General features: G+C 45.6%; 5 protein-coding genes across 5 annotated transcripts; 3 read left to right on the top strand and 2 right to left on the bottom strand.

Annotated features, from left to right (window-relative positions):
* Positions 1-62: 62 nt before the first annotated feature.
* On the bottom strand, positions 63-1,198 carry VC83_08326 (uncharacterized protein; the record flags this gene model as incomplete). The annotated part of the gene is made up of 6 exons (XM_024471881.1): positions 63-106; positions 154-380; positions 431-527; positions 577-880; positions 933-1,020; positions 1,071-1,198. 6 exons carry the CDS (start codon positions 1,196-1,198, stop codon positions 63-65), a joined length of 888 nt encoding a protein of 295 aa, XP_024320693.1.
* Positions 1,199-7,842: 6,644 nt separating this feature from the next.
* On the bottom strand, positions 7,843-8,877 carry VC83_08327 (uncharacterized protein). Its single transcript, XM_024471882.1, has 2 exons — positions 8,296-8,877; positions 7,843-8,247 (listed from the first exon to the last, which is right to left on the bottom strand). The coding sequence occupies exons 1-2, from the start codon at positions 8,618-8,620 to the stop codon at positions 7,955-7,957; spliced, it is 618 nt and encodes a 205-aa protein (XP_024320746.1). The 5' UTR covers positions 8,621-8,877; the 3' UTR covers positions 7,843-7,954.
* Positions 8,878-8,989: 112 nt separating this feature from the next.
* On the top strand, positions 8,990-10,756 carry VC83_08328 (uncharacterized protein). Its single transcript, XM_024471883.1, has one exon. The coding sequence runs from the start codon at positions 9,572-9,574 to the stop codon at positions 10,589-10,591; it is 1,020 nt and encodes a 339-aa protein (XP_024320747.1). The 5' UTR covers positions 8,990-9,571; the 3' UTR covers positions 10,592-10,756.
* Positions 10,757-10,956: 200 nt separating this feature from the next.
* Positions 10,957-11,271, top strand: VC83_08329 (uncharacterized protein; the record flags this gene model as incomplete). Its single annotated transcript, XM_024471884.1, has 1 exon — positions 10,957-11,271. One exon carries the CDS (start codon positions 10,957-10,959, stop codon positions 11,269-11,271), a length of 315 nt encoding a protein of 104 aa, XP_024320709.1.
* Positions 11,272-11,973: 702 nt separating this feature from the next.
* VC83_08330 (uncharacterized protein) lies at positions 11,974-14,971 on the top strand (the record flags this gene model as incomplete). Its single annotated transcript, XM_024471885.1, has 9 exons — positions 11,974-12,480; positions 12,536-12,621; positions 12,673-13,006; positions 13,057-13,116; positions 13,176-13,295; positions 13,349-13,907; positions 13,954-14,269; positions 14,374-14,709; positions 14,809-14,971. The coding sequence occupies 9 exons, from the start codon at positions 11,974-11,976 to the stop codon at positions 14,969-14,971; spliced, it is 2,481 nt and encodes an 826-aa protein (XP_024320673.1).
* Between the last annotated feature and the right edge of the window lie 472 nt (positions 14,972-15,443).

The following is a 15,443-nucleotide window of genomic DNA, read 5'->3' on the forward strand; positions in this document are numbered from 1 at the left end:
AAGAGGGGACGACAAGGAGAGGAAAGAGAGTGTAGAGGGGCCCTTCGATCCTGGTGATTGATCTACACCAAATGATTCATCATATTCTGTGCTTTGATCACCTCGCCTACTTGAGTTAGTATATGTAACTTGTCCGCGGATGGGTTCAATTACCTCTCTCGGCATAGTCCACCAAAATGAAGTTAGGAGTGGCGCCATGCGCCTCTTGGCAGAGCCCTACCTGCGCCATGATCGATGCCACGCTATTAGTCTTCTCTGCCTCCAGGATATCTGGAACTAAGACGCCATCCTTGCCGGGGGTGAGAGCAAAGTCGAGGACGTGGTTGATGATCGAAAAGCGACCAGCTGATGATGCATTAGGCGGCCTATCGACAGAGCATCTATAACTGTCAGTACAGAATGTCAATACAGGTACATGGTATAGTCTTACTGTGGAAATTTTGGATCTGTTTGGGAGAAGGGCGTCTCAAAGCAGTATGCGAACTCGTCGAGGATATACGGGACCTTGGCGGTATCTGCGTGGTAATCTAACAAGCATTAGAAAGTGGTCGTCTGGAGGGCAAAACTTGAGCTCACCAAGGAACATAACGAGCCTCTTATTGGAATTAATCATCTCCTGCAGCGTCGGCCACTCGTTCGAGGCGAGTTTTTTCGGCGGCGTATATGCCAACTTTGCGAGCCCGCTGTTGATCATTGCCTTGCCAAAGATGGATACATCCGCATTATCCTGGTTGGTGAGGAGAAGGGTGACAACTTCATTTGGATGAGCCACCATCCACTTATTGATGCGCTCCAGATACTTCACGAGTGGGCCAGTGTTGAGGAGAAAGCACGACGTATGACACATGTACATTTCACCCAGTCCGAAGAGATTATGTGTCTGTCGAGTGTGAGGCCCCGAGGTAAATATTCTGAAAGGGGCTGTATGTTACCTGAGCTTGTAGGAAGCGGATCCCCATATCCAATTGCCCCTCGACCTCGAGCCCTTGATTCTGGGTAGGCAGCTCCCCTACGAAGGCGCTGCTCAGGGTTCAGTTTCAGCATTTCTCGTATTCTGTGGGGGCCCTTACCTGTTATGGGCGCCTATCTGAGTGACATTTGAGTATTTGCGGCCGCAGAGTCGGGCATCGCCATTGCATCCAAGAGCAGAAGAAGCAAGCGATGCGAGCAAAAGTAGAGATTGAATGTTAATCCGCATAATGATAAGAGTGTGCGACTGATTAGTCTGTAGTCAATGCAAGTGAGAGGGATCTAAAGGTGGCGGCTATTGCCAGAGGTATGAGATGCGTAGGTCAACTGTAGGCAGTATAGAGAATGGATTAAAGGAAAGGAATGATAATATGATAAAGGATACTGTGGCAGGTGGATATACTTATGTAGTTCATGAGATCTAGAATATTGACGCCGATGAGCCTCCAGTGAGCCACTAGAAGGAGCCACATCCTAGAATATTTAGGAAAGAACGACCGGGCAGCTGCCTCCTCATCCTGCACCTCATTGCACCTGCCAGTATAGGCCGGCCACTATAAGGTGGGCCCGCCAAATATGACCTTGCAGGGGGGGTGGTGACGGCGAAGCCAACAACATCGTAACAAGACAAAAACAAAGCACAGAAGGTAGAAAGGGAGGCAGAATGTGGTGGCACAGGTTGAGTGATATATACGCAGATGACCGCCTGGCTAGGCTTCACCTAGGCGCTTGATGAACCTTGGTCATAATATAAAGTTAAATGAGAGCATGGGATGAAGATCTTAAGATCTTGGGGATCTGTATACTCTCATGTGCCGGCATGTCTTGAGATTAAGAAATCGAAATGTCCATATTGGGCTTATGATTGGTGGTGGTGATAGTTTCATGATCCTTCGGACGGACCAATCATCTGCCTAGCCTGGATGTGGCTGTATCCACAGATCTAGCACGTGAACGAGTTCCAGTATACGTGTACGGACACCGGCGTCCGAATACTAAGCGAACGACATCGCGGACACCCCTGGATTTGTAAGCGGTTACCTAAGCAAACCCCAGCAAAGTAATTCATAGTAGAGTAGAATAGCTAGTTATCAGTGTTGCCCGAGTACAGTAAAGCACCGTTATAACGATGTATTTGCTGCCAGCAGAATATATCGTTATAATGATAATATCGCTATATTGATTCTTATGTAATCCAACTATCTAATGTACTCTGCACCCGTGACTCTTGATCTAATTGTAATGGTGGGTGCACCAGATATGAGAATCTAGCCACCCAAGGAAGGGATGAATTTACTAAGACAACACACTGTCTTAGGAAACAGAGCCAAAGGGTTGTAGCTTAGACTATTCCACAACGCAGCAATCAGGTGTATGATGTGGTGAAGTGGTTTAGACAAGTTGCAACAAATGTTGAGTCTGAGAACTCAGGGGTAAGTCAGAGGTTAGCACCTCACTGACTTTTCAAAAAACAGAGAATAACAAGATCAATGCTTGGAAGCTTGGAAAAGACGTAGAAGTATGTGCTAGTCGATTTACTGTATTGCCTGCTTGCCCTTTCTTAAGGAAAGGGCAATCCTATTTATGCCAAAGGAGTGTAGTTCTCTCATTTTCCATGACTTTCCATGACTAACCAGGCTTGGTAAATGTATTAGAAATCAAGTGCGACCCACAACTAGCTTGCTAATCATGTAGTGAACGTAAGAGAATCCCATAGAACCATCTCTTGGGTTCCTAGCCTATAGGAAGTGAAAAGGAGGTCCAAGGTCAGAGTACCTATAGACAAATTATGTCATAACTTAACCAATCTTGTGGGTAACTAAGGAGCGATGACGTGTAATGAATCATAGAGGGTTGTAGAAGCTTCTAGAGCTATCGTTCATGTTCCTAGGCCTCTAGTTGGTAGAGATATGCCATGTGGTAGTATTGGCCCACCCCCTTAAGGAGGAGATTTTCTTAATAACTTGTTCAATGAGTGTCCAAATGATATGCCGTGATGTATGTAGCATAAACAGATGTAGTAGAAGAGTTTGCAGCAATCGTTGAGTAGTATTGCTTCTGTTGTTGGTGTGATAAGCCAAGATATGTATGGTGACTTGTAGGTTTGAGGAGGAGATTTCTAAGTTTGCTCTTGAGTTTGATAGCAAACTGAGTGCAACGAATGTCAGTATGACAGATATTCAGGAAGGGAGCTGCGATATCGTGATAATCGGTAATTGTATGGTGGTGTTGTCGGGACCAGGAAAAATATCGCAATAATGAAGTTATCGCTTTATCGAGAATCGTTATAACGATGCTTTACTGTACTACTCAGAGTACTACTCAGAGATCTTTGAGTAGAGTACTGTTTTTTGGGCTCGAGTAGAGTAGTACTCGAGTATAAAAATGAAAACATGATTGATAGCTATATAGACTATGGAAATACAGTAACTATGCATCCTCATCTTCCTCTGAATCCTCACCTGCTGATACCACGCCCCCAATTCCTAAGACATATAAGATATCGTAGTGTAGATGGTGCTAATCTGTTCGTTTCTTTATAATAATATCACTACCAACACTAAACACTCGCTCAGATTCCGCTGATATACCAGGAATTGCTAAATGATCTTTGGCAATTGCGGCAAGTATTGGATATTGGTATTGCTTACTTGCCCAAAACTTGAGTATATCAATTTTAGGCCCAAGAGTTGGCTCGTTCATCCAGCGCTTCCATTCTGGATCTAAATCTAGCTGCCATTGTGAGACATATAGCTCATCCTCAGAATCAGACTCTGTCTTCTTAGAATTCTCATCTTCTAATTCCTCATCTTGGATACTTTCCATAACCTTTGCTGCTTGGATGTCTAATGCCTTGCCTGAATATTTATAATAACAGTCTTGCCATTGTGCTTTTGCCTGCCTTTTTCGTATACCTTGAATGCTTTTTGGCCAAATAATATCAAATACGTTAAAGTTATAACGTCGCATATTGTAGCTATAGTTGAATGACTCTGCTGTTGATTTGTTGCAAGTGTATAATACTCATTAAGCTTTTTTAATGCTGCTAAACAAGCATCGTATATTGTGCTATTCTCTGTATATCCAGCTTTAAAGACTTCAAGCTTTTGTGTCATTCTCATATACTGTATAACAGCATAATTTAAAGTAGGATAAGAAGAGCCTTGTAGCTTCTCTGTTGGGCGTATAAAGATATAGAAAAAATCTAATAACGCCTTCATTGTTTGCCAATCTTTTTCTGTTAAAGCTATATATTTTATACTTAAATCAAGCTGTTGAGATGCACAGAGAGCTGTTATTGGACCTTGTAATCGTAACGCTAAATGAAGCATATAATATGTTGAGCTCCATCGTACTGGCATATCGAGGCTAAGCTGCTTAAACTCAATATTTGCAGCTTCACATTGCTTTTTTAAGGCATCCTTCCATTGTCGTCGGTTGCGAAACACATATATATGATGCTGAAGTTTGCTAAGAACAGCTACTGACTCATTTTCTGGTAGTGATGGAACTCGGGCAGCTCCATACTCAAGGCGGTATGCGTTTGGCTCATCTGCTGGTACTGCCTTTAATGATGTTAGGTGTAATGGTGGGTGCACCAGATGTGAGAATCTAGCCACCCAAGGAAGGGATGATTCTACTAAGACAACACACTGTCTTAGGAAACAGAGCCAAAGGGTTGTAGCTTAGACTATTCCACAACGCAGCAATCAATGTCATACTGACATTCGTTGCACTCAGTTTGCTATCAAACTCAAGAGCAAACTTAGAAATCTCCTCCTCAAACCTACAAGTCACTATATATATTTTGGCTTGTCACACCAACAACAAGAGCAATACTACTCAACGATTGCTACAACCCTCTATGATTTATTACACGTCATTGCTCCTTAGTTACTGGGCCGATATGACCACATAGCATATCTCTACAACCCTCTATGATTCATTACATGTCATCACTCCTTCGTTACTGGCTAATACTACACATGACATATCTCTATCAACTAGAGGCCTAGGAACATGAACGATAGCTCCAAAAGCTTCTACAACCGTCTATGATTCATTACACATCATCGCTCCTTAGTTACCCACAAGATTGGTTAAGTTATGACATAGTTTGTCTATAGGGGTACTCTGACCTTGGACCTCCTTTCACTTCCTATAGGCTAGGAACCTAGGAGATGGTTCTATGGGATTCTCTTATGTCGACTACAGTTACCAAGCCTGGTTAGTAATGGAAAGTCTTGGAAAATGAGAGAACTACACTCCTTTAGCATAAATAGGATTGCCCTTTCCTTAAGAAAGGGCAAGGAGACAATACAGTAAATTGACTATCACATACTTCTACGTCTTTTCCAAGCTTCCAAGCATTGATCTTGTTACTCCTTGTTTCTGAAAAGTCAGTGAGGTGCTAACCTCTGACTTATCCCTGAGTTCTCAGACTCAACATTTGTTACAACTTGTCTAAACCACTCCACTATATCACACACCTGATTGCTGCATTGTGGAATAGTTTAAGCTATGACCCTTTGGCTCTTTTACCTAAGACAGTGTGTTGTCTTAGTAAAATCATGCCTTCCTTGGGTGGCTAGATTCTCACATCTGGTGCACCCACCATTACAATCAAGTGTATGATGCAGTGGAGTGGTTTAGACAAGTTGTACAAATGTTGAGTCTGAGAACTCAGGGATAAGTCAGATGTCATGATCGACTCAGTGTACAACCACGTTATAGTCATTAAGATATTAAAACTTAGGTCTAAAGTGGGGGCCAAAACTTAGTATCTTAATGACTATAAGCCTAATTGCTTTAAAATTCAAATAAGGCACTTTAAATGACTATAACGTGCGTGCATAACGAATGATACAACATAACGAATGATACACTACCTTGAATCCACACAACTCCTCTAGTAAACAGTAAATCCCTTCACAACAAAAGATGCCGCAGAAAAACGATGAACGCCAAGTTATATTAGCTCTTCAGGCGATGCAAAATGACCCTAAGCTAAGTGCTCGAGCTGCTGGAAAGCTCTATTTTGTCGATCATCAGAAGCTTAGTCGTCGTAAGCATGGTATGCATTCACGACGCGATATTTCTGCCAATTTGCGGAAAATGACTGACTTAGAGGAATCAATCCTTGTCCAGTATATTCTCGACCTAGCTGCTAAAGAATTTCCTCCCCGATTGTCTGTTGTGGGAGATATTGCAAATCGACTTCTCGCGACACGCGACACGTTACCTGTCAAGACGCGCTGGGCTTCCAACTTTGTTAAACGTCGCATAGAACTCAAAACAAGGTTCCAGCGCAAATACGACTATCAGAGGGCTAAATGCGAAGACCCAGTAATTATTCATAGCTGGTTTGAGCTTGTGCGAAACACAATTGTGAAGTACGGCATCCACGATGCGGATATTTACAACTTCGATGAGACAGGGTTTATGATGGGCATTATTTCAACTGCAACAGTGGTAACAAGCTCTGATGGACGTACGAAGGCAAAGAAAGTACAGCCTGGCAATCGTGAATGGGCTACAGTAATACAGGGTGTTAATTCCCAAGGCTGGGCGATTCCACCATTTATTATTGTTGCAGGCAAAAACCACCTCACGTCTTGGTATGAAAACAGCGGATTTCCACCAAACTGGGTAATTGCTGTTACAGATAATGGTTGGACAACAAATGAGAAAGGCATGGATTGGATCCGACATTTCGAGAAGCATACAAAACCTCGAACTGTAGGTGGTTATCGTTTGTTGATCGTTGATGGTCATGAAAGCCATCACTCAGACAAATTTGAGGAATACTGCAAGGAAAACAATATTATCACTCTATGTATGCCGGCTCATTCTTCTCATATCCTCCAACCACTCGATGTTGGGTGTTTTGGCCCACTGAAAATGGCTTATGGGCAGCAAATCGAAAACATGATGCAGGCTCACATCACGCATATTACGAAGGATGACTTCTTTCCCGCATTTCACGCTGCTTTCTTTATTGCAATGACTGAAAACAACATCCGAGGAGGCTTCCGAGGCACTGGGCTTTTCCCATTTGATCCTGATAGTGTGGTTTCTATGCTTGATCTCAGATTTAGAACCCCGACACCACAAAACTCCCGCCCTAGCACCGCTCAACCTTGGGTTTCCCAGACACCAAATAACCAAAATGAAGCCTTATCACAGACAGCTTTCATTAAAAATCGAATTGCACATCATCAAAATAGCTCACCAACCTCTATTTACAATGCTGTTGACCAATTTTCAAAGGGAGCATCACAAATGATGTATCAATTAGCATTGTTAAAAGCAGAGAACGAAATTCTTCAGCAAGGGATGGAACAACTTAGCAAACGCAGAAGGGCTAAAAAAACACGCCTACAGCAAGGAGGATCACTTACACAACACGAAGCACAAGAGTTACAAGATGAGAGGGGCCTTGCGCAACAAGTAAAGCAAGAAACACAGGCAGGGAGTGGTCGGAAGCCAAGGAAAGAAACACGCGCAAGGCGCTGTGGCAACTGTGGTGGCACAAAACACAATGCACGCACCTGTCAGATGGTAATAGAGGTATCTGAGGATGAGTATTCTACATAGCTTTAATTGATTTATAGCGTTGTAGTGGAATTATCATAGTATTTGTTAAGTGAGCACATTGGACTGCATCATTCGTTATGTTGTATCATTCGTTATGCACGCACGTTAAGCCTAATTGCTTTAAATTTCAAATAAGACACTTTAAATGCTTATAAAAGGCTAAATATACATTTTTATAGTTTACTACTAAATAGTTGTTGAGATGTATTTAGTTACAAAATTCATCGTTTTGGGTGTAAAATGGGGTGGGCAACTCGTTCGTGTGGGCAACTTGTACGTGAAATACGTTATTTGAATGAACTACTATTACAGTCCTTAACACCGTCCTTTGAAACGCTTAATAAATGGAACTATTATACAACATTGTCGATTTTATGCAAATCACACCTCAATGACACGCCTTGCCATACTTCCGCAGTCTGTGGTAATTATACGGCAATGGTGTCAAGAACCCGGCTGCTATCGATACAATAGCAGCGCCCCAGAACTGCGGCGAGTCAAGCTGGATGACCCCTCCGGTTAAATGGTAATCAACAAGGTTCTCGGCCAGTTCCATCGATACCATTGATAGCAGACTCATTCCTGCAGCCGTCTTGGCCGCCAACCTCCAGCCAAGTTGATCACGGCCGAGGCGGAGAAGAACAGTCTCCAGAAGTAGAGAAGTCGTGACACCGCTCGCCACTAAATCTCGTTAGCTGAGAAAATGCAAATCGATGACCAGGCTCTTACTGGAAATTGCCATGATTGCCCCAGTCCCAAGATCCGGATGGAAAGCTTGGAGATACCACATGGATGAGAAGTCGCCGAGAGTACAGCCAACTAGACATCGTAGTGTGTTTACACCAGCTCGATTCCAGACTGTCCTCGACGCCCAGAACTGCAATGAAAATACCGAAGGAGGCAGCTTCTTTCCGTCATTTTTGCTGCATGGAGTCTTTGGGGAACTTTGGGTGCATTTTGGCCGAAGCTGAAATGCGGTTGCACGGGTTATCTTTCTCAAGGAACTCGAGTAGATACGGCCCGGAGGGGGCAAACGAGTCGAGAATCTGAACATAATTGATTGTATGACTGACACTGTTGATAATACGAGTGCAATGTATGAATTTGAGAGCGAAACTCTGTGAGATGTTTATAACGATCAGAAAATGATAATAATGACGACGGGTCTGGTCGCCTTTTAATATCGGTGGGACAGGCTCCACTTTGGACCGTTCACCACCGCACAAATCACTCACACCTCACAGGCTACGAATCCGACTAATGATTAATGATGCGCATCAGACCTTGAAAATTTAAGAATCAGCGTAAAAGTCTCACTGGGTTATTGTAAATATTTTCAAGAAGTCTAAATGTCCCTTGTTGGGGAAAGTTCCAAGAGTACGGTGAACCACAGCCAATTTGTGTGGTAAGTTCGGTCCGATAAATCTTCCTTTGGCAACTTCTGGTGCGGCGAGGGCTTCGTGAGACTCCAAGCCATCCCCGAAATATCCCACTTTAAACGCGTATTATAACAAATTCCCACGACATAAGAGGAGAATGCCGCCACCAGCTACTGCTTCTGACCTCATCTTCTCGGAACAAGCGAACCATAACTTCTCCAAGACCCTGGGGGATATTAAACGCCATACTCTCTCCATCCACAACCGCCTCCAGTCGATCCTCGTTGATGCCTCTTTCGTTCAAAGTGTGTCAGAGGCCTACTGCCGCCCTCTAGTCGCCAATGAACGCTGTGGAAGCTGGTATATTAACCCAGAGGCTAAATCAGGGAGCGCATACTTCAAAAGCACCGATGGACATACAGGTGTTTGGAAATTTAGCACCCGGAGGTTGAACACACATCTCCTGGAGTTGATTGGAAGGGGTGATGGGTAGGCGCATAGGGAATACTTGGGTTTGGATACGATACTAAATCTTTGTAGATGCATCATTGTAGATTCTACTCGACGAGGAAAGAGTTCGTCAGTTCCTTCCATTCATTCAAGGGCGAGCTAACATTACGACAGGAATGCCAGATGCCCTGAGCAAGACAATTCCAATTTGGTGTAGCGTCATTAACCGCACCCTCTTCTCAGACAAGCCCGAATACCACAACCTCTACACGCTGCCACAGGCTGTCTCGAGCTCTGAGCATGCCCAGATAGCGGCACGATTAGATGGCTTTGCAGAGTCCTTCGCTGGCCTGGGCATCGACATGAAACCGCTCAGAGAGCACATATCTAAACCGATAAGACCGTTATGGGTAACACCAGAGTCGGCGCTCCCTGTTGAGGAACAAGTGTTCAGCGATTATCACCCCGTCATATGCTGCACCGCATCTCGGCGAGTTGCCGGTGGTGAAGTTAGTGAGGGGGGATACATTCAAGGCTCTGGGGATGATACTGAGAACTGGGCCTATGGATTGACTCCTACCGTGTTTTGGTCAAACAGTGAACTCCTACTTTCCACGCCGGAATCTGAGCTCACGAGCTTGATCACTGAGTTGGTATCAAGATTTTCCAACGCCAATACTGGCAAGCCTAGCCCTACCCTTCTGCCACCGACTTCATATCTTTATGTCACATCATTGACATCTCTCGCAGCGCAACCCGCTAGCAGTAGCGACATTATTATCACAATTTGCCCCGAAATTACAACCCCTGCAAGCTGGCAGAAAGATAAACATAGGCTGGAGATTGGAATTGGCTCTGGCAAAATTGGAAGCCGCAATCTACGATCTGCTTTGCATCATATGGTTGACTTCGTCAAGAGGTCACTCTCAACGGCCCCTGCTGAAACCAATTCTCCCAGGATTGTGGTGGCATGCCCCGATGGCAAAGATCTCTCCATTGGAGTGGCACTTGCTATACTTTGCATCCTGTATGATGACAGCGGTGGTTTGCTTGAACTGGGGCAGGAAGGTACAGAAATAGACAAAGCCTATATTCGGCGGCGCCTAGGGTGGATCATGACAGCTATGCCAGGTTCAAACCCAAGTCGCTCGACGCTCCAAAGTGTCAATAGCTATTTAATGACAAGACCAAGTTAAACTAGAAAGGCAGATAAACATTGTAAATATTTACATCTAGCTAGACTAGACTTCGATTATTATGTGCTTTAGTAGTATTATGTTACTTCCTAATATTAGGCAGAATCGTAGATCGGCCTATTTCAGCTTCATAGCCCGACAGCATGGCTATGCTGCTCAGCCTAGAAATCTGCCTAATAAAGGCAGTCCTTTTACAAGGCAGTTAATCCCTGCAAGAGGATCAAAATGACGTTTCGACAGTGACCACCACTCTTTCTAATCATTCGGCGATAAGTTAACAATAAACATAAATACTACGGAAGCCCCCGACTTGCAACCATCATCATCATCCACCCTGCACTTCTTCTGCGGAAACGGTTCTCACGATGGCCTCACAACCGCACCAAGAGCCGCCTTCGTACACCGAAGAGCCAGCGCCAGCCTCTACACAGATACCAATCGAGCCACCGACATACGACGATGTCGCTGAATCGCAACCACGCGACCAGCTAATGACAGAGGAGCTGCCATGCCTCATCATGGACGATTGCTTCATCTATGCGGAATCACAACCAACAAATTCACTCCACGAGTTGAGCAACCCTCCTACAACCGACAAGTCCGCAGCATTCGCTGTCGAGAAATTCATCTACCGTCTGACCACCAACGACGGCGAGGGTGCACTTCGCCAACGCAAGTGACATCTGTACGATTTCCGCGCCGGTCTCTCCGAGTTCGGTGATGTTGTCTCTCGCTTTAGAGTCCCAGTGGGCATACAGACGTTATATCACCTCCGTAGACGGTCTTTGCAGGAAAGACGCGCCAGCCGACAGCGCTTTTGGACTGATCGTGGTCTCGTCAGGAGATGGACAAATGCGTTCAATCAGACGACCAATGTGACAGTGATTTGTGAACAAGTGAACAGTGAACACCGCTTCCTTGACGACTATGCCAGCTGTTGTCACCGTACGTACTGGTGTTAGCTTGCGCTTTAAAAAGTGGCAATCTACTTCTGGTGCCTGTTACACTGTAATCCCACCGCTGCTCGAGCTTTCGCCTCATCTCGTCGCTGCATACTCAAAACTCGCAGTAGTCTACAACCGTATTTATCCACATGAACTCCCGCAACCTGAGCTACTCCTCCATATCTGGTATCCGTATTCGGCCCCACGGCACGCGGCTATACCCTTCTTTATCAAGGCTCTGTTATTTCATTGTCTCTCTGGTCGAATACCGCACTCGTTGCCACAAAAAATAACAAAGGATGATCGAGGCGCCTTATTGTGTTACCTTCAGTTTTCTCGACAGAATGCCCTTCTTATTCTATTTTGTTGTCTTGCCTTCTCTGAAAGAGGTGTTTCAATTTTCGCAACCAACCTCACAGCAACTCGGTTTAAATACGCATGGCGATTGACGATGATCCACTCACTGCCGGTTTTGGCAGCCAGCTCCATAAGAAACGCAAAACCACCAACCCCCCAGAACCAACCGGCGCGTGGCCTGGGGGAAAGAAGCGCAAAAAGAAAGCCAGGTCAACACGACCCAGATTCGCACCGAAAAGAAAATACAAGAAGTCCGCATTGGCTAAAGTATTTGGCGCTGCGCCCGTCTTGAATAATGGAGAAAGCGGGTGGACGCCGATAAACCTCCAGCATCGGCCTCCCTGGCGCCAATTCAGAACGGAGGAGGCAAAGAGAAATGAGCAGCGACGCAGGCTCTTTGGTTTCGATTCGAACCAGCTTCAAGCTATCGACGCGGTCCCAGCTCTTATCAACGAAGAGACGCCATTGCTGAAACTAGACAACCCAATCCATCCAATCCTTGCGCTTCGACATTGGAGGACTCGTGAATTAATGCCAGCAAATCGTGCGTTTTGGAGAATTGGCAATGGGAGGCCTGGGTACTGGGAGGTAATGTGCTGATGATATATACCGAGTTTCACAGAATTAATGCTTTGAATTACAGGCACAGAACCCGTTGGTTTGGGAAATATTGGAACCCATCCTCAAGTTGGCATCACAGTTTCTCACAAATTCTCACATTAGCCACTGGTATGGCAGCCATTGTTTTCGTAATCGTTATATTGAGTCTAACTGATGTAGGTGGGATTCACTACTACATGGAGAGCGCAGGGTCTTCAAGTCGCCATTTATGAACGGCCTGAGAACCATTCACAGGCGCCCTGCAGAGGTGTTCTACGCGAATCGAGCGAAAGTACGCCGTGAACTGGCTGAAGCAAGTGGTCTCATCAGCTTTGGAATAGAAAGTGGGGTTGTAAATACAGTCACTGGCCTGGGCCCTTCGCGGCATGATCCTACAGACAATGATCAATACTATCACGCCTTTACTGTGAAGCATGATATACTCGGCGTTGATCCGGTTGAGATTTCGCTGGCCCATCACTTATTTAAACCTTTTCTTCGAGCGAATTTGACAGTATGTTTGTTTCTATTACCTGTTTGTTACTCATTGCTGACTATTAATAGCAAGCCGAGAGATTAGGGTTGCAGTTTTTTATAGCGAGTACTATCGTTCATGAAATAGGGGTGCGTCTTTGGTAGATTACTGCCACCTACTCTCTCAAGGCAAAGCTAACACAAGGAAGCATGCTATAGGTGATCTATACCGGAGGCAGAACAGTGACATTGAGGGAAAATACCCCTGGGAAGAACTCTTCTTTGAGGATGAAGCTCTGGCAGAGTACGGCTATTCAGTAACCATGGCGGTAAGCTCCAATCATAACTCCCTTAAAACCACAACAGCCAATTTATAATCTAGAACATGAACTATATCATAGACAGGGTTCCCATGGAACCATCCCCTCTCAGTTACTTTGCACACAAGTGGCCCCGGCGCGATGGCGATGACATAAACCGCACGACCATCAAATACCCTCGCCCACTAGAGAGCTACGAAGAGTTAAAGACATACTATCCCATCCAATATCACTACTTTCACGACCTTGCACGGAAAGATTTTTGGTCCAGCTTTGTCCGAGTCTACGGCGAGACCGGACAAGCTTTGCACCTCGGTCAGCTTGCCTCCGGTTCCCAATTATCCACTGACGGAATCTCGCAGAGGTGGAGGTGGCTGTCCCCGCCCTCCTATGCACCAGCTCTGCCTCTCAACGGAAGTTCTCAGGACAGCATAATTGCTCATGCCATCCAGACGAGGCGAATACAGAACCAAAGCCTTGCGATCACGGCGTTAACAACAATTCGCGGAGCCTTGTCTGACTGGCGCGCTAAATTTCTCAGTAAGAAGGAAAAGCATGAATGGTACGAAACACAACGCGAAAGGGAGGAAATGGGCGTTGAAGGACTTCCCCCAGAACCAGGTATGCTCCCCACATATCCCCACCTACACGAGAGCTGACACTCCAGACTCCCCCCTCTCTGTCCTCACGGCCTTGTCCTCCGATGTTTCCGACCCTGAGGACCAATCTGGCAACGAATCGGACTTTTCACACGAACCGTCCACCTCCAATGCAGCGCCAGAGCGGTATGAGTATATTCACAGATCGCTTTGCAACCTACGTCTCGTTTTAGCGCTAGACAGTATGCACAACCGGGTGCCCATAAACCTACTTCTAGAATACCTAAACCGTGAGCTAATACGGCTGCGGCGCAACGTCGTCGGTCCGGAAGAATTTGAACAATATCTCCGCCACATCGCAATCGAGAAGAAGATATGCTTCAAGTATTCTCCACCACCCCCTGATCCTTGCCCGCTTTCGTTTCCTTTGTTGGCTTCGCTTCCGCATACATTCGCTATGAGACCTTGCTAACCCCTTAACCTCACAGTTTATTCATTCACCACTTGGGGGCAATTGATATTACCATCCTCTCCACCGGCTGGCCCAGCGACCAAGAACTCCTTCCGCACCCCCGACCCCCGCTTCCCCCACTCTATCGTGACCCCGCCTACTTCGCAACTGATATCTCCGACTTCCGCCTCCTCAGTCTTGATCAAGAGATGTGGAGGATGCGAGATGCGCCTCCACACGCACCCCGCTTCATGTTCGTCGATATCGATTCCGAAGATATACGAACGTACTTTAACAGCTTGGGGGATGAACAAATGGAAGTCGATGCGGACGTGTTTGCACATATTGTTGCTGCGTGTCCGGATCTGTGGGTGTGAGTTCCCTCCTTTGCTTCTCGTTACTATTTTTTTTTTCACACTTTGAGCTTTTGTGGCCCCTGGGAGATGTGGATAAGAAGCTAATAACAGGGCAGGGCCGGGCCGCCTGGGATATTAAGGTTTGTCGGACCCGAACAATGGGAAGGGGCAAAATTGGGGAAGTTTTGGGAGCCTCCCAAACCAAAGGATACAGAGATGGTAGATGTTAACCTTCCGGGTGCGATATTCGGGGGGGCGGGGGTGGAGACGGAGATGTAAGATGTGAAGGGGACAAGTAGTTTAGTCGGTTTGCTTCTGTTTCTGCTAATTATATATTAAAGGCCTTAAAACGGTTTCTTCGTTTCTGGTTAAGAGAAGCTTTCCGTGTTTATGAAACAGTCACCGTGTCGTCCATGCGCATCCACGAATGGCCGCAGTCGACTGTAGGAATTACACCATTTTATTCAACTCCTAAACGTTAGGCTTCCAGAAAGTCCGTAATATAATAACTATAGTCTGTAGTAATTAACTTCTTTTTTACCCCGTCTGTAATCGTTTTAGACTCTCACAATAGATGTTGCTAACTATGGGTTCTACGATCTATTCTAACTCTTTGATTGGCTGCGAAGCCCGGTCGCCAGGGAGTCTCTCTCTCGGGCCACCATAGTGTGGTAAACACCAACAAAATAAGGCGGACCCATAGAGCTTTTCAGTCAGTGGAGCATCGTTAGCTAAGCATCTCTAGTGCAGC

The sequence above is a fragment of the Pseudogymnoascus destructans genome, assembly GCF_001641265.1.
Source record: "Pseudogymnoascus destructans isolate 20631-21 unplaced genomic scaffold scaffold_24, whole genome shotgun sequence".
Lineage (NCBI taxonomy): Eukaryota > Fungi > Ascomycota > Leotiomycetes > Thelebolales > Thelebolaceae > Pseudogymnoascus > Pseudogymnoascus destructans.

What these genes read in the sequence shown, in the direction of transcription:
- VC83_08327 (XM_024471882.1), bottom strand. Translation starts at nt 8,620, where the DNA reads ATGTTCAGATTCTCGACTCGTTTGCCCCCTCCGGGCCGTATCTACTCG. An exon ending in GGCAATCATGGCAATTTCCA is followed by an intron (nt 8,248 to 8,295) that starts GTAAGAGCCTGG and finishes AACGAGATTTAG; the next exon opens with TGGCGAGCGGTGTCACGACT.
- VC83_08328 (XM_024471883.1), top strand. Translation starts at nt 9,572, where the DNA reads ATGCCAGATGCCCTGAGCAAGACAATTCCAATTTGGTGTAGCGTCATT.